The 23,957-nt window shown below is 40.0% G+C and overlaps 1 protein-coding gene across 13 annotated transcripts in view; it reads right to left on the bottom strand.

Annotated features, from left to right (window-relative positions):
• The window catches only part of dmd (dystrophin), a 1,961,093-nt gene that overhangs the window by 127,787 nt on the left and 1,809,349 nt on the right, over positions 1-23,957 (bottom strand). For 7 of the 13 annotated variants that reach the window (XM_072260552.1, XM_072260556.1, XM_072260551.1 and 4 more), the window contains 2 exons: positions 12,009-12,069; positions 11,116-11,154 (listed from right to left, as the gene is read on the bottom strand). In XM_072260552.1, the coding sequence (XP_072116653.1) occupies positions 11,116-11,154; positions 12,009-12,069 (100 nt within the window). The remainder of the gene's footprint in view (positions 1-11,115; positions 11,155-12,008; positions 12,070-23,957) is intronic. The other 6 variants (XM_072260560.1, XM_072260554.1, XM_072260563.1 and 3 more) reach the window with 2 other exon arrangements.

Raw genomic sequence — 23,957 nt, forward strand, 5'->3', positions numbered from 1 at the left:
CATCTTTAAGAAAAAAGCTGAAATAAACAAGCTAATTAATTAGGTGCCACCTGGCACGTAAATGTCGGCCCAGATCAGAGGCAACGCAATCGGCAATCATCTTCGATCTGGGCCGACAGTTACGTGCTGGGCGGCACCTAATTAATTAGCATGTTTATTTCGGCTTTTTTCTTAAAGATGTGCTGTGTGCCTCCCGGCTACCACTGTACCCCCACATTCTTCACGGATCGGTATTGGGTCACTGCCCGGAGGGTGGGGGCCACTGCACCACCCAAACTCCGATGACGCAGCCTAACACACCATCATCAGTGTGCTCGATGTCTTCCCGATTCCCGTGATACTACACTGTACATTATTTCTACTTTATATAGGCTGTGTATTTTTACGTGTTATTTGGTATGATTTGGCAGCTTCATAGCTTAAAGGTTACTGGAGAGTGTTTTTGCCAACAGTGCTTGCGTGAGATTTTCTGCCGAGAGCGCTTGCATGAGATTTTTGCTACGGTGGACAGTTTGGCAATGATTGTGGAAAAGTATTTCTACTTTATATAGGCTGTGTATTTATCATATCATTCCTGCTTTTACTATATGTTACTGTTATTTTAGGTTTTATATGTTATTTGGCATGATTTGGTAGGTTATTTTTGGGTCTGAACGCTCACAAATTCTTCCCATGTAAATAAATGGTAATTGCTTCCTCACTTTACGACATTCCGGCTTACGAACTGCTTCATAGGAATGCTCTACCTTCGGATGTGGGGGGGGGAACCTGTATCCCAAAGCTCTGCCCTACATCAGCTGATCTGCTGCTGATACTTTACCCACATCTTTGTTTCCCTAGATTTCACTATTTCAAACGGCTTTTACCTACAAACCACCCCTTATTCAACACTGCATATCTGAGGTCTCCAAAATGTTATTGCTCTCTTCCAACATGTATCACATCCGTGCTTTCTGATTTACAATGGCTCTTAATGAAGCAATATCTATTTAAATTATTTTGTCCTTTGCTCTCAAATTCACTCATGGTCATGCCCTAATCTCCATCAATAATGTTATTAACCCTCAAAGATATCTGTGCTCCCTCAAATTAACCCTCTCGATATTCTCCAAGCAGTGGCAGCTATGCTTCAGGTTCACACTCAAGAATTCCTTTCTAAACCACACCCCCTTGCCTTTATGCTCCCCTTGCTCTTTCATGCCTCCCCCACCCCTCGACACCTATTCTTTCGTCACTGGACTTTTGGTCAACTTTCCTATTATCTCCTCTATGAATCTGGGCACTATTTTGATTGATAATTCTTCTGTGAAGTGCAGAGAACATTTCACTCTGTTAACATACCATTCAGACATGTTATTGACAAAAAGCTGAATTCACAAGTAATAACGGTCACACAATTATGAACTCTAACCCTTACATTTCTGAAAACTGGTTCAAATGAATGAAAAGCCAGAGCCTTGCAACTGAATGCTGAGTGGTCAATTTCAGTGTTACCTTCAAACACAAGAAACCGAATGACACAACCCTAATCTCTCAAGTTTCACAAAACTGTGGCCACTTTTATCACATCTGCAGTAAAGTGGACTTCTATTGTTCCAATTGGGTGCTTTCTTGTAAAAACTGTGTTTACATTTAATTTATGTTTCTCTTGTGAAGTGCTATGTGCAGCTGATGCTGCTGCAAGTAAGCTTTTCATTGCACCTGTGCATAATGTACTTTGCATATAACAATAAACTTGTCTTTGACTAATTCTTCCTTCAGATCTATCCACTGCCTTGCACAATAATTTTCTTGCATGGTTCCTCAAACATTAGCTCCAAAGAACAACAAAATTAATTAAGTTTTTCAGTGAATTATTTTATGTTCCAGCCCCCCCCCCCACCTAACTTGCAATGGATTTACGATAGGGCTGCTGGCTAAAGGACCCCAAGTATAATGAACTCAAAATTAAGTATTAAGTCAGTGCAAAAAAAAATCCAAAAATGTGTTCCAGAGAAATAGTGATAGCCAATGCAGAAACTCCTGATATTTTCTGCAATGCAGAAACTTGGAGATACAAGCTTGCATTTCAACACAAAACATATAAAAGAAACTTGGAAACGGTGTGTAACTATATGAAAAAGAATGCCTTCTTGCAGCAGACAGCAGTTCCCTGTATACGTCATGAAAACATTCTGTAAAATGCATTTTCTCCAGACTGTGTTGAGAAATGTATTCTATATTCACCGTTAAGTTTTTCATTTTTTTTAAAGGAGGGATTCTTTTGGGATATTTTCATCTTGAATGCCCAGTCAACTTTAATGTTGGCCACTGCTACTAGATTGCAATCAGTCCCAAATAAAGAGAGGTCAGCTAAATAGTTCCTGTAGAATAAGTAAAATTATTTTTGGCCTAAGAAAGTTAAAAGGATTTTGAAGAGCCATTTACCCCTTCCAAATCACAAACTAAAGAATAAGGGCATGTAATAGTAGTCCTTGTCTTAACATGATCATTTTGGGAATGCTCATCAGCTTCCAAAGGGCAAGGCTAGACTGTGAATAATTTGCTGTTTAACCAGCAGGAATGTGAAAAGTGGACATCCCATTAGGAAGGGGATGATGTATGAGGTGAGGGGTGGAGGAGAACAGGGACTGTTCAGGTGTGGGATAGTATTATTCAATATACAGGTGTCGGGTTGAGATTAAATGAACTGACCAAAGTCAATCAGAAGCTGACCCAAGCCTGAGCACTTGTATTTCTTTCCACACTCAATGACACTTGGAAGCATATACAGAAGACCAAATAAGAAATGCTTGCCATGCTGTAAATCCATTGCCATCCATGGAAAACAGAGGACCCATTCTGACCAGGATAAAACATTGAACTTGACTAGCATGGGGTGACTCAGCCCAAATATTTTATCCAAATACATATCTGAACTGCACCAAGGACAAATAGGCATCATTATGCAGCTAAACTTTAATCAATGACTGGCAGAGACACGTTTATCTGTGAGGAATATTATCACAAGATTTGATTTATCATGAGATAGCAAAATATTCATGTTGGTCAGCACATAGTACTGATCAAGAACAATAAAAGATTCACTCCCTTTGTTGCTCCAATTTGGTGCAGAATGGGATGAGAATTTTGGATTTTTTATGTCTGTGAATTGATGCAAACATCATATGGTGAATTGACCAGTAAGCCAGTGAGGGAGGTTTGTTTTTGTTTTGACACACACTTCCTTGTTATCACAAACCACCATATTCAGAAATGCCTCTAAAAATACGTCTAAAATTGAATGCAAAAATGTCATTTCATTTGAATTGGATTTAAGCAATAACGTGGTTTATTAACTTAATAGGAAAATCATGCAAGCACGGAGGCATTTGCAGTGTGATGCATTTCTTAAACCATTATTCAACATTTCTCAGTTTTGGAATTTGTTAGTGACTAAAGTTCATTGAAAATTAATTTTTGCTGACAGAACAATGCAAACCTGGCATCTATCCAGAACAGCGATCCCATTTCTATTCACAAGTCAGGGAAATGTTATCCTCAAAATGACTCTTTTCATAAAGGTTTGAAGTTATTAGCATTTAAATTTATTAATGTTTAATAAAAATTCCTTCAATCTCTCAAGTAATCATTGTAGTGTCTCTTTGCCTTCTCTGTGATTTGAATACAAAATAACTTTTTCAAAGCTTTTTCAAGACTCAAAGTAGATTTTTGTTCATAGCCTTCAACATTGTTTCTGCATACACTTGATGAATTGTTTGACATATTTCCCTATTGGGTGTCTTATACAATTGAATTTTCACTTTAAAAATGTGATTATTTTCAGAATCATTGATGTATTCTTAAATTGAAAGTTATTTGAGCAGGGGATTGGGGGAGTGGGGGTGCTGGTAAAACAGTTGAGATGTATCCATTTCAAAGTGAAGCCCAATGTGAAAGATGAGTCGTCAGGCGCTTTCAAAATCTTGCTGCATAAAAGTTAATTGAAAAGCCTGTGAATGCTTGGATTGATAGAGAGAATGTTTGATAGGACAAGGAGGGAACATGAGGTTCTGTCCAAATAAGTGGTACGTGGTCCCAGGTGGGATGGAATATTTGGGCAGAATCAGATTCATGTTCTTAATCCTAAAATGTCATGGAAGTTTTAACTTTGGAGTGGAAATAACTGCATTCAGTTAAATCATGCTTGATTTAGACCTGAGCTGTAATTCATTCCACCCCGACCATTTGTGTCCTCACCATGCTTCTTTCATGGTGGGATGGGTTCAAATGCCCATGCTACCTGATCCAGGAGATGGCCAGAGTGATATTGCAATGCCACAGCAGGCATAAGGGCTGTGTACCTCTTGGGTCTCACCTCCATGATACTCTGCTCTTGACTTGAAACCAGACTGGGATAGATTGTCACTTCTTGTCAAAAACTTTAAGAGTTTTTAAACATTTTCAGATTGTGGAAGTGTGAAGTTTGGGCCATAATTATTGTTAGGCAACTTGGTGCTTGTGGCTTCCTATGGAACCACTGGTGATAACTCAGTCTGTGTTTACACAATTACAAGGGCCAGCTGTCAGGCCATCTTGCTCGAGACAAACTCGACCACCCATTCATTGTGCATTCTATCTCCAGTTTCTTTGATATGGCAGATAGAGCAGACTGGGAGGGCAAAGAAAGTCAAGGAATAGGCTTAGCATGCATGATCAAAAGCTAGCCTGTACTGGAGCAATTCAAAGGATTAATTTGAGATTGTATTGCATTTAGCAAATCTTAATGTGCATTCAGCCATTTGCAATAAAATGTTAAAGCATCCTCAATCCTGAAGAAGGGTCTCGGCCCAAAATGTCAACTGTTTATTTATTTCCATAGATGCTGCCTCCAGCATTTTCTGTGTGTTACTTTCGATTTCCAGCATCTGAAGACGTTCTCGTGTTTACTGTTTTGCATTGTTGTGGGGAAATTCTAACATGTTAGAAATAGAATTTTAACACAGCTCTAAATTTACTTGTGAATCTCTCTGTGAACCAATGGGAAAGCCAGCTGTGATATTTTGGGAAGTGCACATGTACAGACTATTGACAATGGGAAACTTTTCAGTACCTGTACTTTAAATCTGAACATTTTGATTTGCCTTCTAATACATAAAAAAAACATGGGAAAAAAATAATAAACAGATCATGCAAGCTGCAACCTAGAGCAGTCTAGATTTATACCAGCTACCAGATAAATGTGATTGTGTTCAATGAAAAATCTATCATAATATGTTTACTATTATGACTGGTACCGGCAAAGAAGACTTAATGGCCTATCCTTGCCTTTAATCAGCAAATTTCTGGTCATTTTGCAGTCTGAAATATAATTGACTGAACCTGACCTGCTTACGTGACAAGGCTTCATTATTTATACTTATGTGTTGCAGTAGAAATATACAGATGTTCATTCAACAACATCCAATTGCACTAATTTGAATTTTTGCTTTAAATCATTTAAAACCTCTGGTGAAAATATAGTTCAGAAGTATGACACCAGCAACGAGAGGAAATGATGTCCAAAGAAGATTTAACAGGCATCGGTGGGAATTCACTGGGGAAAACAGAAAACTGAGGGGTCTCTGATTGAGGCCTTCAACATTCTGAACAGACCTGAGATATTACTTTCAATTCTAGGGCAGACCAAAGTTAGGAGCCATAATTTTAAGATCATCCCCAATAAATTCAGTGTGCATTTCAGGAACAACTTCCACTCAGGTTGTTCAGAACATGGAACACATTAGCTCATTAAATAGCTGAGAAAAGTAACACAGATGCACTTAAGGAAAAGTATTTAGGAGTAGACCACACAGCCCCTCATACCTATACTCTTAGTCAATAAGATTGTGACGGATCTTTCACCTCAGCATTACTTTATTATACTGACAGTTTCATTCTGTCAATATCTAATTAAAAGAACACGAGTCTCCATCTTAAATGTACTCAGTCACTGAACAAACAGAACATTTTTGGGGACAGAATTCCAAGGGTTCACAAGACCCCAGGTGAAGAGATTTCTTCTCAGCTCTGTCCAGGATGAAGAAAATCACAGAATTTTGAGACTGTGACCCTTCGTCAAGACTGGCAAAGGGTCTCGGCCCGAAATGTTGACTGTACCTCTTCCTAGAGATGCTGCCTGGCCTGCGGCGTTCACCAGCAAATTTGATGTGTGTTGTAGGAAATATATTGCTGTTCTTTCCCTGGCACTGAGTTAAAATCCCGGAACATTTTCCCAAATAGCATTGTGGGTATGGCCACACTTCAAGGTCTGCACTGGTTCAAAAGAATGGCTCACCCAATCCTCTCAAAGGCAATTGGGAAGGGAAAATTAAATGTTGGCTCAGTTAATGAAGCACACATCCCTTCAAAGAAAATTTCTTAAAAACTCTCCTTATATGATTGAACACCTGCTGGGTGAAAGATTGGTGTACTCTCTCTTACATAAGTAAACCTTTCCTTAGATAGGGAGAACCAACTTGTACGCAGTGATCTGGGTGTAGTCTCACCTGGGCCCTACAATAAAGTTCTCTTGCATACCACTTGTCTTCCTAACTGCTTGCAATACTTACAGGGTAATTTTTAATAATCACTGATCTTGGCTGGAGGAGAGAGAGCGGCGCACCACGCGTGCGCAGCCCTCCAATGAAAAATGATATCGTATCCGTTAAATAGGGGCCGTGGACAATTCTGATTTGATGGAGAGGGACGTGAAAGCACAGATGAACATCTGGAGAAATTTCTGAAATGCTCGTTCGCTGCTGTTGTTACTGCGTGGTCGGGAATCTTCCGGAGGGTAGGCCTCAAAATCCCCGACTTTGCCTGCTGTTGGCGACCGAGATTGAGGTCAAATCATTCAGACAGAGATAGCGCTCAGTACTCGGTGTTGGAGAGCTGATCGGAGGCTCGAAGTTTTTGGGTGACTCAGAGACGGACTGTGGTCGGGCATGGCAGGGGGAGTTTTTCATCCTTCTCCTGTCTGCGTGAGATGTGGGGCATTTGAGAGACTTTGAACTTTTACTGTGCTCATGGACTTCTTCATCAAGTTATGGTATTGTTGCATTGTTGTAACTATATGTTATAATTATGTGGTTTTGTCAGTTTTTTCAGTCTTGGTCTGTCCTGTGTTTTGTAATATCACACCGGAGGAAACATTGTATCATTTCTTAATGCATGCATTACTAAATGACAATAAAAGAGGACTGCGTGTCTTCATAATCTAAGGATGCGTTAGTCTCTTTGAACACAAATATATTGCAATCTCCCATCGTTTTTAAAAAAAATCCTTTGCCTTTTTATTTTTCTACCAAAGTGGACAACTTTGTATTTTTTCCACATAGTATTCTTTGTTCATTCACTTAGCCTATCTGTTTCATTCTGAAGCCTTTCTGCACCCTCTTTGCAGATCACGTAATCTCCTCATCCAAAACACTGATAAAAATTATGTACAAACGAGGCTCAGCTTTGTTCACCAAACTGGCCAGTGCCTCCTGCCGTGAAAATGACTCGCTTAATTCTATTTTCTCTTTCATGTTCTCAATCCATGCTAGGATAATTTATACTCTAATCCCATACACTCTAATTTTGTTTAATAATCTCTATGGCAATGCATCAATGACTTTGAGAGTTGAAAGACACAATATCAACTAATTTATTTGTTCTGCTGGGCACAACCCAAAAATCTCTAACAGCTTTATAAATCTACATTCATAATTCCCATTATTATTTCCTGATGAGTCCTTTTATCACTAACTTTAAAAACAGATACCAGTAATTCTCCAGGTATTGATATCAGGCTTAATTGGCCTGTAGTTCCCCAGTCTTCTCTCACTCTCCATTTTTAAATACTGAGGTTACATTTCCAACTTTCCAATCTGAGGGAATTATTCTAGAATCTATGGTATATCAGGTCAGAGGTGACTAAATTGTCAGGCTGAAATAAATCATTTCCACTTTCTATACTAAGCCCTATTATACTACGATTGTGGCTTGCTGGAGAAATCTTAACTCTGCAACGTCAATTAACCATTTTTCATTGTGAAGCACCAGAGTTATTCTGAATATTCTGTTTCAGAACACCATTTCCTTCTCCTCTTCATACCTTAATGCTCATTTAACTGTTTTTTTTTTGCTGATTGAAGTCCTCCATGATTGTGTATTATCCATATTACAATCAGTTCTGGTTTCCTGGACTTAAACTGTGCTCTGCTCTTTGGGACCCATATGTAATTTCCACCCATGTTTCCTGCTGATTGGTGGTTCCTTGCTTCCCCCAAATTTCATATGGAAAAAAGCAGGTCTTTGGGAGAGGCTTGATAAAGCAGAATGAGAGAAGGACTATGTGTAATATTAATACTAGCATAGACCAGAAGGGGTGAATGGCCCAATTCTATGCTGTAGATACTTTGATAATTTGATGTCATTTCAGAACAGATAGACCACGTTTGGCTTGTATGACATGGCTATATCTGGGAGAACGAGGAATATATTAAGGTACGTGTTGTCTGATGGTTTATTCCTCCCTGTAGGTAGATTATATTGTCATGAAACTTGTATCTGGAGTCTACACATTGAGCATTATATATAAAAGACCACATTAGCTGACTTTAAAGCTAATAAAACAACTTTAGTGAGCTTCAGTCAGATTCACAGTCTGATGTTGCAACTGGAACACTAAATTACATCAATTTTAGCCAGGAGATTTATTCTTAAACAATAATCTGTTAAATTTCACTTGATGATTCCTGATATAAGCTAGAAACCCTAGCATGCAAAACATTAATTATTTGATGATTTTTAAAAGAATCATGCAAGTAGAAACAGAAAATGTTGGAAACATTCATCAGGTCAGGTAGTATCCATGGAGAGAGAGAGTTAACATTTAAGGTCAATGACTCTTTGTCAGAACTCAAAGTCACTTTCTCTTTCCGTGGAAGCCTCCTGACCTGTTGAATACTTCCAATGTTTTCTGCTTTTGTTTCAGATTCACAGGATCCGCAGTTTTTATTTCGAAACTGTAATTTATAAATAAATTTTCTAGAGCATCTTGCTAAGTAATGAAACTATTAATGAAGGATATTAAGGTATCAAGCTGCAGCTGTTCTAGTCAGGAACTAAGGATTTCTTAAGATCTTCATCCTTTATATCAATGGCCTTTAGTGCAATAACCAAGTGTACAACTCTCTGCCACCACAAGAACTATCTCAACTATTTTTCATATGACATCTCTGGTTGATGCATTTGATAAGGGTTAGGTATAAAGTGCAGATCTTGCGTGATTTTCACCACGATAAGAGGCAAAACAACATGACCAGCATTATGACTAGAGCATAGTATGTTGAAACACAATTTACAAATCTACATACTGATTCATCCATCAGTCCTACAGCCAACAAATCAATTGATCACAGGGAAGACTGAAACTGTGGGTTTGACTTCCATCACAGACTCTGTCCCATTATCATCCAAAATCCAGCCTCCATCAAGCTGAACCACACTACCAAATAATCATCTTATATCACACCAGGCTGAACTTCTGATTTTCATATCTTCTTCAACAGTAATAGCAATTCCATTGATATCTGCAATGGCACGCAGCCAACTTGCTGCTGCATCTGTTTGCTCAATTTAGGTGACTCCAACACTCTGCTGCCGCTTTCCATTCCTTGTGAGCTTGAACTCATCTAAAACTGCCTCCTAGAACCTGAATCATTCCCATTAGCCTTCAACTCATTGCTCTACCATTGCCTCAGCTCTGTGTCCAATTCACTGTAGCTCTGTCCCTCCCCATCATCGTGACTTCCTCCCACACTCCAACCCATCCTCAAACTTCAGCCTCACCTCATTTTTATCCCTTTAGCCCACCACCCAAGGCCATAATTTTGGCAATCCAGGTCCCAAATTTATTATTTTCTCCCAAAATTTCACCATCTCTCTTTCTCATCGAGTAGGCTCTTTAAAATACTCTCCCTGAACAAACTACCATCACCCTTTCTAGTAAGTACTATTTGTTTAGCTATGCCCTGTGTAATCCTGAATATTTTGCCAGTTTAAATGCTTCTGTATAAATGCAAATTATATATAAACGACAAAAAACTGATGTTCCTCAAGACATTTTCATGAAAAATGAACAACCTTAATGTTCTGTCTAACTGTCTGTCCCGAGATGCTGTCAGATCTGTTGAGTGCTTCTACCATTTTCTGCTTTTTATTTTAAACTTAAACGGGGATTTTGCTGCTAGATACATTGCCCTTGAATTTTGCAATTCGTTCCAGCTCAGTCTGGGGTGTTTTGTCAGTTACCATTGCTACTTTTACAGCAGTATAAATCTTTAGAAAACACACCAACTTTTGGTTACAATAATAAATTGCTATATAGGTGATGACAATAACTAATACTTTCACAAGTCACCCATTACTATCCATACTTTTCCATCCCATTCTTTTACAACTTCCCAGCCTCAGTCACTCACGAACAAGCAGTTCTGTCACAAAGACAAGAACTCACCATTCTGTCACAAGTTCATCAAAAATATGATTGGCTGACAGTCTTCGCACAATATCCACATTATTAAAGCTGCATTCTTAGAGCAAAATAACATATCGCCTACACAGAGGCTTTATCAGTGTAAAAATACTTCAAAAATACCTTTATTTATATTGATGACCTTTGGTGGTGTTACATCATTTGATGAAAAGCAAAATATTCCAAACCCATACATACCTTGCAATTACATTGGAGTGAAGTTCCAAAAATATAGTTATGTGAAGAAACTGATTAAGTCACAAACACAACTGAACCCTGAACATATCAGCCTCCATTGATAAGATAAAGTAATTTTGCTTTCAAGTACGTACAGTCAATCACATGTCAGGTAAGTTCAATTTGTCAAAAAAGCATGCTAATGCTTTTAATGTAAGTTCTTATTAAAAGGTTATCTTCCCATAATTACTTATTCAACCCAGAGGCAACACACAGGGACAAAAATGCTTCTAAAGCACATGCTTTTAAGTGAGTAAAACTATAAAGCATGGCAGGGTAACTTTCTAAAAACTACAAGCAAAATCTATTAGGCAACAAGCAGTTAAATTTCTCACTCTGATGACCTTAGTTTACTTCCGATCACAGTCTTTGCACTGGAATAGAAAAGAACACTTGCTTAGAAGAGTGATATGCTGGCATGAAGAAATAAGGCCCCTTGAAAGGGATTAAGAAAATTTGCGTAGATAGCGCTAATGGAATAACTCACACAATGTATTTTCTTTTACCAAAACACTGAAATAACGTAAACAAAAGCTTAAATTATATAAGAACATCAATACTATTTAGGCATGATGTTGCAGTTGTAGAAATTGACTTGTGACTGAATACCCAACTGTGGTGTGTCAAAATCTTTGCTCTTCCAGATGAATCAAACACCCAGATTGGGTAGTCTAAACCTGGCTGTATGGCATCAGTAAATAGTGTCTGGATCTTTGTTATTTTAAATGCAGTTACATTTGCTAACCTAGATGAAGCATGCCAGGATTCTCAGTGTCACAATTCAGTGTGCTTGGATCTATGGAAGTCTAAAAACAGCTACTCTAGACTTCAGACAATGTAAGTGAAGGTTGTGCTTGGATTTCACTCGATGCAGTGTATCTAGATCTCTGGTTTGAAACACACTCTGACCCATGTATGCCAGATGCAACACAAGCCAGGATTTCTGGTTGCCCAGGTGGTGCGAGTTTGGCATCTGCTAGTCCATTTGCTGTGTACCACTGCAAGACTAGAGCTGATTCAATTCAATATGAGGGATTTCCATGCATAAAATCTATCATAGTTCCCACTCTGGCAAAATGACTCTGGGGATCATTCACCTACACAGTACTTAAGTGTAACACGAATACACACCTTGAGCCTATTTAATAAGCTACATTTGTTTCTGAGACATTTTTAGTTTATATGCTAAATGTGCAATGAGCATGTACAGTCTTAAAATAGTACTTACTTAATGTAGTAGGGAACTTTGTTGGGTGATATTGCTCGCTCCCAAGGACCTTGGACAGAAGCTGAAAACAGCAAACCACAGAGAAAAAAAGGTAAATCCAGTGTAAATAAGAAAAATACATTAATCATTAAAATGACTATTTTTATACTCAGCTCAGCAGATCTCCATCTGTTTGCTCAGCTGTCCATGAAGAAGGGAAGGATTAACCCAGCAGTCTAAGAAATTTTTCTATAAATCTGTTTGAAATTGAACTCTATCAACCATAAAAAATAATAGTGAAGCACTTGGGTTACAGACTGGGGGTTGATAATTACAGCATACATTGCCTTTAACCATCATCACATTTCAGACCAAAAGAAACTGTAATAACTTGGTTAATAGCAAGTTGACCCAGCTCCCAATATAACTTGTATAATGGAATGATACAAATGATAGAAATAACTGTCAAATATTAAAATTATGGCAAAAGAGTGTACATTTTTTCTTGAAAATTAAGCGTCTATTCTGAAAGTAATTTGAGTTAGAAGTGGATTAATCTTAAAGGATTGCATTAAGATTTTTAAACAACCCTGCTAGTTGGTTAATTATTATCTATAAGTGATCAGTATCTGCACCCTTGCCCTTCCCTTAAGGGTGGGTTCAAGCTTTCAGAGATTCAAATGAAGAGGACTGCACTGTTAAAGAAAATAAACTAAGGGCATGTCTGATGAATCAGGCGGATGCACAAGTCTCCTCAATTGTATGTGAAAAAGTTATGTACTGTAATGGAATCCTGACTATTGCACTAAGACCTTGTGCTGCAGAATACTGTCTATAGACAAGATGTTCCAGTACAACCTTAATCTCATCTCCCACGTAGAAAGTTGCCCGGTATGCCCCTTATGAATAAATAAGGGCAAAGCCAAAACAACAGGTATCACCCCACTGATCTGCTCAACCAGCAGCATGATGTAGTTGTCATCACTAACCAGATTAAAACTGTACACCAATGCCCAGATTCTGCTGAGACTACTCACGTTAAGAAGCCTTGATGCAAACATGAACACAAGAGCTGAACTTCAGAGGAGAGGTCAGGCAAACAATTCCCATCTTGGAGCCCCCGCCCCCACCCCGTAAAACTAAAGTGAACAGGAGCAAGGGGGAATCACTCTTCTGACTGGAGTTGTACCTTATTCCTAGTGCAGCTGTGCAAGTCCTAATCATAACCATCGTCAATCTTTTGCCTTTGGCCATTCCTCAGGATAACTTGCCTCCTCTCTGGTTTTGTGTGTCACAAGGAGAAGAATGAAGCCAATGTGAGGATTTCAGATTCTTCCATAGGTAGGGAAGAAGGTACCTGATGGAGTAGAGTGAGCAGAGAGTAGTTTGAAAGGCAGTACTCTCTTTTTGCCACTTCTGCAGGCCATCTGTGTGCTCATGATGCATTGGAACTCAGGCTTTCAATAACACCCAAAACGTGGTGATATTTTTCCAGTGCCTTGAAGTACTAGTTGTTGGTGGATGTGTTTTGTTCAGCTCTTATTCCTTTAATGCATTTTTTCCTCAATTGATTCATAGGGTCACAGAGTTAAGCACATGGAAACAGGTCCTTTAGCACAACTTGTTTGAGCAAAATTCCCATTGGGGTCTATGTACCGATAATGGTCGGGAGAGCAGCTAAGATGCTGAAAAAGCCCAGTCATGATGGTAAAGTTCACTCCGTGATGGTAATATTCAACTTCTGGTTTTCCGGTCCAAAGTATTAGATTATGAGGACACTCAGTCCTCATTTATTGTCATTTAGAAATGCATGGATGCATTAAGAAATGGTACAATGTTCCTCCAGAGTGATACCACAAAAAAAACAGGACAAACCAAAGACTAACACTGACAAAACCACATAATTATAACATATAGTTACAGCAGTGCAAAGCAATACCATAATTTGATAAAGGGCAGACCATGGGAACGGTAAAAAAAAGTCTCAAAGTTCCGATCGACTCCTGATAGTCCTCAAAAGCAGGTGGCAGAAGGGAGAAACTCTCTCCGCCATAAACCTCCAGGCACTGACAACTGTCGATACATTGGAAGTACCCGACCATAGCCGACTCTGAGTCCGTCCGAAAACTTTGAGCCTCCGACCAGCTCTTTGACACCAAGCACCATCTCTGCCACGTGCTTCGACCCCGTCCCGGCCGCTGAGCAACAAGCAAAGCCGACGATTCGGGGCCCTCCCCTCCAGAGAATCTGGATCACACAGTAACAGCGGTAGTAAAAAAGGCATTTCAGAAGTTTCTCCAGATGTTCCTCCGTTCTCTCACATCTGTCTCCATCAAATCAGGATTGTGCACGGCACCCTATTTGACAGACACAGATATCATTCACCGGAGTGGCTGCGCAAGCTGCGTCGCGCCGCCACCTTCTCCTCTTCCTGAGGATATGCATATATAAGTATATGCACATAGCTCCTTGTTCTTCAGATTGGCCGATCCCTGTCTGTTGCACAGTGATGTCACTGTCAATATATCTGATTTCTTAAGTTACGAGAACAGAATGGCGTTCAAGTCTGTTATTGTTGTGATAAATCATCGTCATCCATGGTTCATCCAAGACCTTCTTGCCATCATCGGTAGAGAGATTCAATGATAACGGAACAGTGTTAATTTCTTTCAAGATAATCAAGCTGTCATTGACAGTATTTAATAAGAGCTGGGTAATATTCAGATTTAGGCTGATAAATGGCAAGTCACAATCTGCCACACAAGTGCTGGGCAATAACTGATCAGCAGCAACTACTGATCTTACATTGAACACATCTCCAACACTGAATTCTGACATAATTGACGAACAGCTTAAGAGCATTAAAAGCAGAGGTGACAGGTTCTTGACTAGTAAGGGTGTCAAAGGTTACAGGGAGAAGGCAGGAGAATGGGGTTAAGAGGGATAGTAAACCAGGTATGATAGAATAATGGAGCAGACTCAATGGGTTGAATGGCCTAATTCTGCTCCTGTGTCTTATGGTCACATCAGAACTGTGACTATGACTGCAAGGTCAGAGGCTGGCTACTTGTGTCAAGTCGGTCACCTCAAAGTTTCTGAAAATCTATCCATCAATGTGAAAGTCAGGCCACTACATAATGGGTGATCCAAGATTTCCTCATTATGACTAAGTTTTCACATTTATTTTCGGCTTGAAATGCAACCGTGGTATTGAAAGCAGTGTATCCTGTAATTACCACAAACATAAGAGAATCTGCAGATGCTGTAAAAGGGAAGACCAGAGTAGTGTATCAAAGAAGAGGAGGAGGGCTGAAGATGGGGGAAGGGGTCTTCAGTGTGGGCTGGATAGTCCTTGCCAAAGAAGTGGGCACAGAGATGCAGGTGATAGAAAAAGAGCTCAGTATCATGGCGGGCGCAGAATTCATTGAGGAATAGGCACAGGGGGACAAAGGTGAGGCCCTTACAAAGGATAGAACATTGTGCCTCAGAAGTGGGGAGGTCGGAGGGGATGGTGAAGGCTCGGCACGGATGAGAGCTGGGATCAGAGGGGGAAAGAGGGTTGCTAGTGTCAGAGGAGAGGAGAAGGTTGGGGTGTCCTAATGCAGAGGCTCGGCCCGAAAATCGACTATTTACTCTTTTCTATAGATTCTGCCCGGCCAGCTGAGTTCCTCTAGCATTTTGGGTGTGTTGTATTCTGTAATTACCATGTCCAGAGTATGATAAAGTATGCCCCGTGAATGCTGCGTGACACAAGTTGGACATCATCCAGGGCAAGTGCGCCCAGCTGATCAGCACACCAGGCTCCATCTTACATCTGCACTTCCTCTCCCACCAGCACAATATGACCCCCTACGAGACTCACTGCAGCAACTTGCTGAAATTCTTGTGGCACCTCCAATAAGTTCTTCAACATCAATGATCTGCTATGGTAAAGGCAGGGTACACATAAAATAAAATTGATTTTGATTTTCCCTCCAAGTCACATCATCTTGATTAAAAAATATACAGTGGCATGCAAAGGTTGGGCACCTCGGTCAAAATTTCTGTTACTGTTAGTAGTTAAGTGAGTAGAAGATGAACTGATCTCCAAAAGTCATAAAGTTAAAGATGAAACATTCTTTTCAACATTCTAAGCAAGATTAGTGTATTATTTTTGTACAATTTTAGAGTGGAAAAAAGGAAAGGAGCACCACGCAAAAGTTTGGGCACCCCAAGAGATTTGAGCTCTCAGATAACTTTTACCATGGTCACAGACGTTAATTAGCTTGTTGGGGCTATGGCTTGTTCATAGTCATCGTTAGAAAAGGCCAGGTGGTGCAAATTTCAAAGCTTTATAAATATGCTGACTCCTCAAACCTTGTCCCAACAATCAGCAGCAATGGGCTCTTCTAAGCAGCTGCCTAGCACTCTGAAAATTAAAATAAATGATGCTCACAAAGCAGGAGAAGGCTATAAGAAGATGGCAAAGCGTTTTCAGGTAGCCGTTTCCTCAGTCCGTAATGTAATTAAGAAATGGCAGTTAACAGGAACAGTGGAGGTCAAGTTGAGGTCTGGAAGACCAAGAAAACGTTCCGAGAGAACTGCTCGTAGGATTGCTAGAAAGGCAAATCAAAACCCCTGTTTGACTGCAAAACACCTTCAGGAAGATTTAGCAGACTCTGGAGTGGTGGTGCACTGTTCTACTGTGCAGTGACACCTGCACAAATATGACCTTGATGGAAGAGTCATCAGAAGAAAACCTTTCCCGCATCCTCACCACAAAATTCAGTGTCAGAAGTTTGCAAAGGAACATCTAAACAAGCCTGATGCATTTTGGAAACAAGTCCTGTGGACTGATGAAGTTAAAATAGAACTTTTTGGCCGCAATGAGCAAAGGTATGTTTGGAGAAAAACGGGTGCAGAATTTCATGAAAAGAACACTTCTCCAACTGTTAAGCACGGAGGTGGATCGATCACACTTTGGGCTTGTGTTGCAGCCAGTGGCACGGGGAACATTTCACTGGTACAGGGAAGAATGAATTCAATTAAATACCAGCAAATTCTGGAAGCAAATATCACACCGTCTATAAAAAAGTTGAAGATGAAAAGAGGATGGCTTCTACAACAGGATAATGATCCTAAACACACCTCAAAATCCACAATGGTCTACCTCAAGAGGCGCAAGCTGAAGGTTTTGCCATGGCCCTCACAGTCCCCAGACCTAAACATCATCGAAAATCTGTGGATAGACCTCAAAAGAGCAGTGCATGCAAGATGGCCCAAGAATCTCACAGAACTAGAAGCCTTTTGCAAGGAAGAATGGGCAAAAACCCCCAAACAAGAATTGAAAGACTCTTAGCTGGCTACAGAAAGTGTTTACAAGCCATGATACTTGCCAAAGGGGGTGTTACTAAGTACTGACCATGCAGGGTGCCCAAACTTTTGCTTCGGGCCCTTTTCCTTTTTTGTTATTTTGAAACTGTAAAAGATGGAAATAAAGAAGTAATCTTGCTTAAAATATTAAAGAAATGTGTCATCTTTAACTTTATGCCTTTTGGAAATCAGGTCATCTTTTACTCACTTAGCTAATCACAGTAAGAGAAATTTTGACCAGAGTGCCCAAATTTCTGCATGCCACTGTACCATTAATCTTTAATCAATACTTAATCAAAATTTGGGACCTTTCATCTTACAGTCCTGTGGGAGTATATTCAGCAGAAGGTGAGCAGTTAGCTGATGACTTGAGCCACTCTTGGACTCTCAAGGACTTTGAGGGAAATTAACATACGTTGGCTGTGCCAGCAATACTCACATCCCTGGAATTAATTTTTAAAAACTAATACTGATCATTCAACTGACAGTAATAAAACAAATTTTCTAGTTATTGTCCAAATAAAAAGCATCTGGTCATTTACTTCTTCGCTGTTATGGATCCTTACATCAATTAACTGCTGTTTTTATTTCCACACAGTGCAATACTGACTTACACCAAATTGCACAATGGCTATAATGCAACCTTGGACGTGTTGTGGCTTTGAAGAGTGATGTATAAATGTAAAGGTAATGGTCCACAGGGCAAATAGGTCATCTGGTACGATGTGCAGACGAGTACGTTCTCAGATATGAACTGTGAAGTCATCCAAGGCAGCAGACATTGTATTCACAGGTTTGATAGGATCTCCTGAACAATGAAGCAAGTAATGTCAAAAAGAAAACAACTTTTAAAACAAACTTGTTTCCTTCACTTTTCCCTGGATTGCTCAATAAAGAGACCCAAATATTCGATAAATCCGATGGAGTGGTTCTACGAGTTAGGTACTCTGTACTAACATTTCCATATTGTTAATTATCAAGGGCAAATCAACTTGAAGGCTTCTCCATAAAACAATTCTCACTATTTCTATTGTCGATGAATTGAAAAGTAATGCTAATGAAGATGAAATTTCTCTACCAAGAAAGTAGGCTTCAGAACATCACTAAGTAGTAAAGCAGTACCAGTCAGTCTACTAAAATGTGTTGCAATATTCATGGAGTTGCCAGAGCAACCTTTAAAGCAAGTCAGTTCTTGTAGAATGCCAAAGTCCAGAGAATGATCCACTGGAAAATTATGTTAACCCATGAATATCCATGAATTTCCTGTCCTATTTACTGCACATTGACAAATGAACTTACGCAGCATTAATGAGGTCCTAATGTTTTTGATTATTTCAAGTTTTTTAAATGAAATCTGTTTTCAGTGTATAGAAACACTTCAAAACTTTATTACAGATTGTGATTAAGGAATGTACATTGTAGCACTGGGCTAGACTGTTTCAAGATGTCTAACAGTCCCACGGATATTAATAGCAGGATAGATGTCACAGCTAGGATAACAGACACAATTTTATTTTAAAACACTTTCAAAGGTAAAGAAAGGCACTTTGTGATCTAGCAAATACTGAACCTGTTCAGTGATTTAGACCATAAGACAAAAGAACAGAATTAGGCGATTTAGCTGATCAAGTTTGCATTGCATTCCATCGTGGCTGATTTATTAGCCCTTTCAACCTTATTCTCCTGCCTTCTCCCTGTAACTTTTGACTCCTTTACTAATCAAGAACCGATCAACCTCCGCTTTAAATATACCCAATGACTTGGTCTCCACAGCCATCTGTGGTAATGAATCCCACAGATTCACTACTCAATAGCAAAAGAAATTTCTTCTCATCTCTGTTCTAAAGGGACATCTTTATACTCAGAGGCTGTGCCCTCTGATCCAAAATTCTCTCACTATACAAAACATTATCTCCACATCCACTTTATCTACGCCTTTCAATGTTCTATAGGTAACTTTATTTTATGCCATATCTTTCATGCCCTTCATCCCCAAATCACTCACAATATTTAAAATGTTTTTGAAGTTTGTTCCTACTGATATGTAAATGCAGGAGCAAATAGGTGTACAACAAGATTTTTTAACAAGGAGGTACACTGACATTAAATGTACTCTGGTGGTACTAGCTGAGAAATATTCACCAGGATATCAGAAGGAGATCTTTTAATAAAAACAGTGAATACTGTGGAATTTTCCATCTGTGGCAATGAATTCCACAGATTTGCCACTCTCCTCCTCATCTCTGTTCTAAACAAATGGGTCTGTGCCCTTTGGTTCTAGATTCCCCTACGATGGGAAACATCCTCTTCGTGTTCACTCTATCGAGGCCTTACAGTATTCAACAGGCTTCAGTGAGATTCCCCTCTCATTCTTCTAAACTCCAGCGAGTACAGGATCAGAGCCATCAAAAGCTCGTATCTGTTGAACCCTTTCATTTTCAGGATCATTTTTTGTGAACCTACTCTGGATCCTTTCCAATGCAAGCCCATCCTGTCAAAACTGCTCACAATACTCCAAATGCACTCTGACTAATATAAATCTTCAGCATTACATCCTTACTTTTAGTTCAAGTTCACTTTAAAGTTATTGTCATTCAATCATACACATGATTACTGCCAAATGTAACAATGCTCCTCTGGACCAAGGTGCACTACATGGTACATATGGCTCACACACATAACACACAAAGTAATATTACCACCGGTAAGTTAACAAATAAGAAGGTGCATTTAAGACACAAGTGGAAAAGTAAACAGTATAACTGCACTGGTGCTTCACGCATGGTGAGAACAGGGTGGTGGCAGGGAGCCCAGCAGTCTACAGCCCGGGAAGAGAAGCTGTTTGCCATCTTAACAGTTCTTGACCTGATGCTATGGTACTTCCTGCCTGAAGGTATGGGGTCAAAGGAATTGTTGGACAGATGGAAGGGATTATTTACAATTCTCCGGGCCCTGCGTACACAGTGCTCCTGATAAATATCTCCAATGGTTGGAAGAGAGACCCCAATGATTCTCTCAGCAGTCCTCACAACCCTGTCTCGGTACCTGTGATCAGATGCCTTGCATTTCCTGTACCAGACAGTGATGCAGGTGGCCAGGACACTTTTGATTGGTTAGAATGAGGGGAGAATCAATCTCTTCAGGAAGTGGAGATGTATATTTCTATTCTAATTTCCTTAAAATGAATTCTAACATTGCATTTGCCTTCTTTACTACCAATTCAACCTGCAAATTAAACTTTAAGAACATAAGAAATTAAGAAATAGGAGCAGGAGTAGGCCATCTGGCCCATCGAGCCTGCTCCGCCATTCAATAAGATCATGGCTGATCTGGCCATGGACTCATCTCCACCTGTCTGTCTTTTTCCCATAACCCTAAATTCCCCTGCTATGCAAAAATATATCCAACCTTATCTTAAATATATTTACTGAGGTAGCCTCCACTGCTTCACTGGCCAGAGAATTCCACAGATTCACCACTCTCTGGGAAAAGCAGTTTCTCCTCATCTCTGTCCTAAATCTACTCTCCTGAATCTTGAGGCTATGTCCCCCAAGTTCTAGTCTCACCCATCAGTGGAAACAACTTTCCTGCTTCTATCTTATCTATCCCTTTCATAATTCTATATGTTTCTATAAGATCTCTTCTCATTCTTCTGAATTCCATCAAAAACAGTTCCAGGTGACTCAACCTCTCCTCACAGTCTAACCCCCTCAACTCTGGAATCAACTTGGTGAACCTCCTCTGCATCGCCTCCAAATTCAGTATATCCTTCCTCAAGTAAGGAGACCAGAACTGCATGCAGTACTCCAGGTGCGGCCTCACCAGTACCCTATACAGTCGCACATAACCTCCCTGCTCTTAAATTCAATCCCTCCAGCATTGAAGGCCAACATTCCATTTGTCCTCTATCCATGCTAATACATCACTCCCAACTCTGCATCCTTATCTTGTGGACAATTCTTTTCTGCGGTACCTTATGAAATGCCTTCTGGAAATCCAAATAAATAACGCCCATCTGTTCCCCTCTATCAGCTACGCTTGTTAAATCCATCGAGTTCCTTTGCATCTTTGATTTCTGAATTCTCTCCTCATTTAGAAAATAGTCTCTGCCTTTATTTCTCCTACCACATGCATGATCAATCATTTCCCTACACTATATTCCATCTGCCATTTATTTGCCCTTTCTCATAATCTGTCTAAATTCTTTTGCAGACTCCCTGCTTCCTCAACACTACTTGCCCCTTTGCCTCGCTACACGCCATCAATTCCGTCATCCAAATCATTAAAATATAACGTGACAAGAAAAACACTCCCATCAATAACCCCTATAGAACACCTCTAGTCATAAGCAGCCAACCGGAAAAGATCCCCTTTGTTTCCACTCTTTGCCTCCTGCCAATCTTCTATCCATACCAGTAACTTTTTTGTAACACCATTGACTCTCATCTTGTTAAGCAGCCTCATGTATGGCACCTTGTCAAAGGCCTTCTGGAAATCCAAGTAAACAACATCCACTAACTCTTCCTGGTCTATCCTGCCTGTTACTCCCTCAAAGAATTCTAACAGATTTGTCAGGCAAGATTTCCCCTTCAGGAAACTATGCTGACTTTGCCCTATTTTATCATGTGCCTCCAAGTATCCCAAAATCGCATTGTTAATAATGGACTTCAACATCTTTAGTCAGGATAACTGGCCTATAATTTCCTGGCTTTTGCCTCCCTCCCTTCTTAAAGAGTGGGGTGATATTTGCAATTTTCCAGTTCATGGAACCATTCCAGAATCCACTAATTCTTGAAAAATCACTACCAATGCATCCACAATATATTTAACTTCCTCTTTCAGAACCCTGGGTAGAGTCCATCTGGTCCAAGTAACTTATCTACACCTTCAGACCTTTCAGCTTCCCAAGCACCCTCACCTTGGTAACAGCAACTATACTCACTTCTGCCTCCTAACACTTCTGAATTTCTGGCATACTGCCTACCTTCATATTTCATCTTTTCTCTCCTTATTGCTTTCTTAGTTGCCTTCTGTTGGTTTTTAAAAGCTTCCCACTATTTTTTTGCTGTATTGTCTGCCCTCTCCTTTCCAATTATACTGTCTTTGACTTCTGTTGTCAGCCTCAGTTGCTTCTTCTTCCCTTAGAATAGTTCTTATTCTTTGGGATATGTCTATCCTGTGCCTTCTGATTTGCTCTGAAGAACTCCAGCCATTGTTGCTCTGCCATCATCCTTGCTAGTCTCCCCTTCCAATTAACTTTGGCCAGCTCCTCTCTCATGCCTCTGTAGTTCCCTTTACACCACTGTAATACTGGTACATCTGATTTTAGCTTCTCCTTCACAAACTGCAGGGTGAATTCTATCATATTATGATCACTGCCTCCTCAATGTTCCTTTACTTTAAGCTCCCTAATCAAATCTGATTCATTGCACAACAGACGATCCACCGATGGACTCTACTATAAGCTGCACTAAAGAGCCATCCCATAGGCATTCTACAAAGTCCTTCTCTTGGGATCCTGCACCGACTGATTTTCCCAATCTACCTGCACATTGAAATTCCCTGTGATTATCAGAACATTGCACTTTTCTATGTGCCTTTTCAATCTCCCATTATAATCTGTACCACATATCCTGGCTTTTTTGACAACGTCTTGGGTCTGTATGCCTACCATGACAAAGAGAAACAAAAGCCTTTCATTTATGTAGCACTGTTCAACCTCAGGTCATCCCAAAGTAAACAAAGCAATGCACTGATGGTGATATAAACACTTCTGCTGACGTACTGGGTCGTGCATGTGGCACAGTTCAAAATCTCCAGTGTGCTGAAGTACAAGTAGCATTGCTTCATTGTACCTCAACACACTATCGACGATGTCAGCATTATTGTCACTAGCAATGTGATGAATTACATGTTATAAAATTGCCTTGAGAGCTCTGCGCATAAGCCCCTTGGCTACCAGGTGATGTCAATGGGTAAATAAGTAGAAAGAACATCCATCCAACATCTTTTCTATTTTGTCCTTTTTTTATTTGCTGTTAGCTATAATCTACTTAGCTATTCATTGCTGGCCTTCAACCATATACTACTAAAACTCTCCCTCATTTAAATCCAAATCATGCGCTAGTCTTGACGCCATCATCATCATAATGGTGTCGAGGTCTTCATCGACAACAACAGTGGACGAACAACTACTAAAACAGAAGTGTGCTGACTGTTCACTAAGACCATAAGCTACAGGAGCAGAACTAGGGCATTACAACCATTGAGTCGGCTCTGCATTTCATCTAGCTGATCCATTTTTCCTTTCAGCCCCAAACTCCTGCCTCCTCCCCCCGCAAACTCCCCCCTCCCCGTATACCTTCAAGCCCTAACCAATATACATAAAGACTTGGGCTTCACAGCTGCCTGTGGCAAAGCATTCCACAGATCCACGACTCTCTGGCTAAAGAAATTCTCCTCATCTCCATTCTAAAAGGACACCTCTCTATTCTGAGACTGCGTCCTCTGGTCTTAGACTTTCCCATCATAGGAAACATCCTCTCCACATCCACTCATCAAGGCCTTTCACCACTCGATAGACTTCAATTAGGTCACCCCTCACTCTTCTGAATTCCA

This window comes from Mobula birostris, chromosome 6 (genome assembly GCF_030028105.1).
Source record: "Mobula birostris isolate sMobBir1 chromosome 6, sMobBir1.hap1, whole genome shotgun sequence".
Lineage (NCBI taxonomy): Eukaryota > Metazoa > Chordata > Chondrichthyes > Myliobatiformes > Myliobatidae > Mobula > Mobula birostris.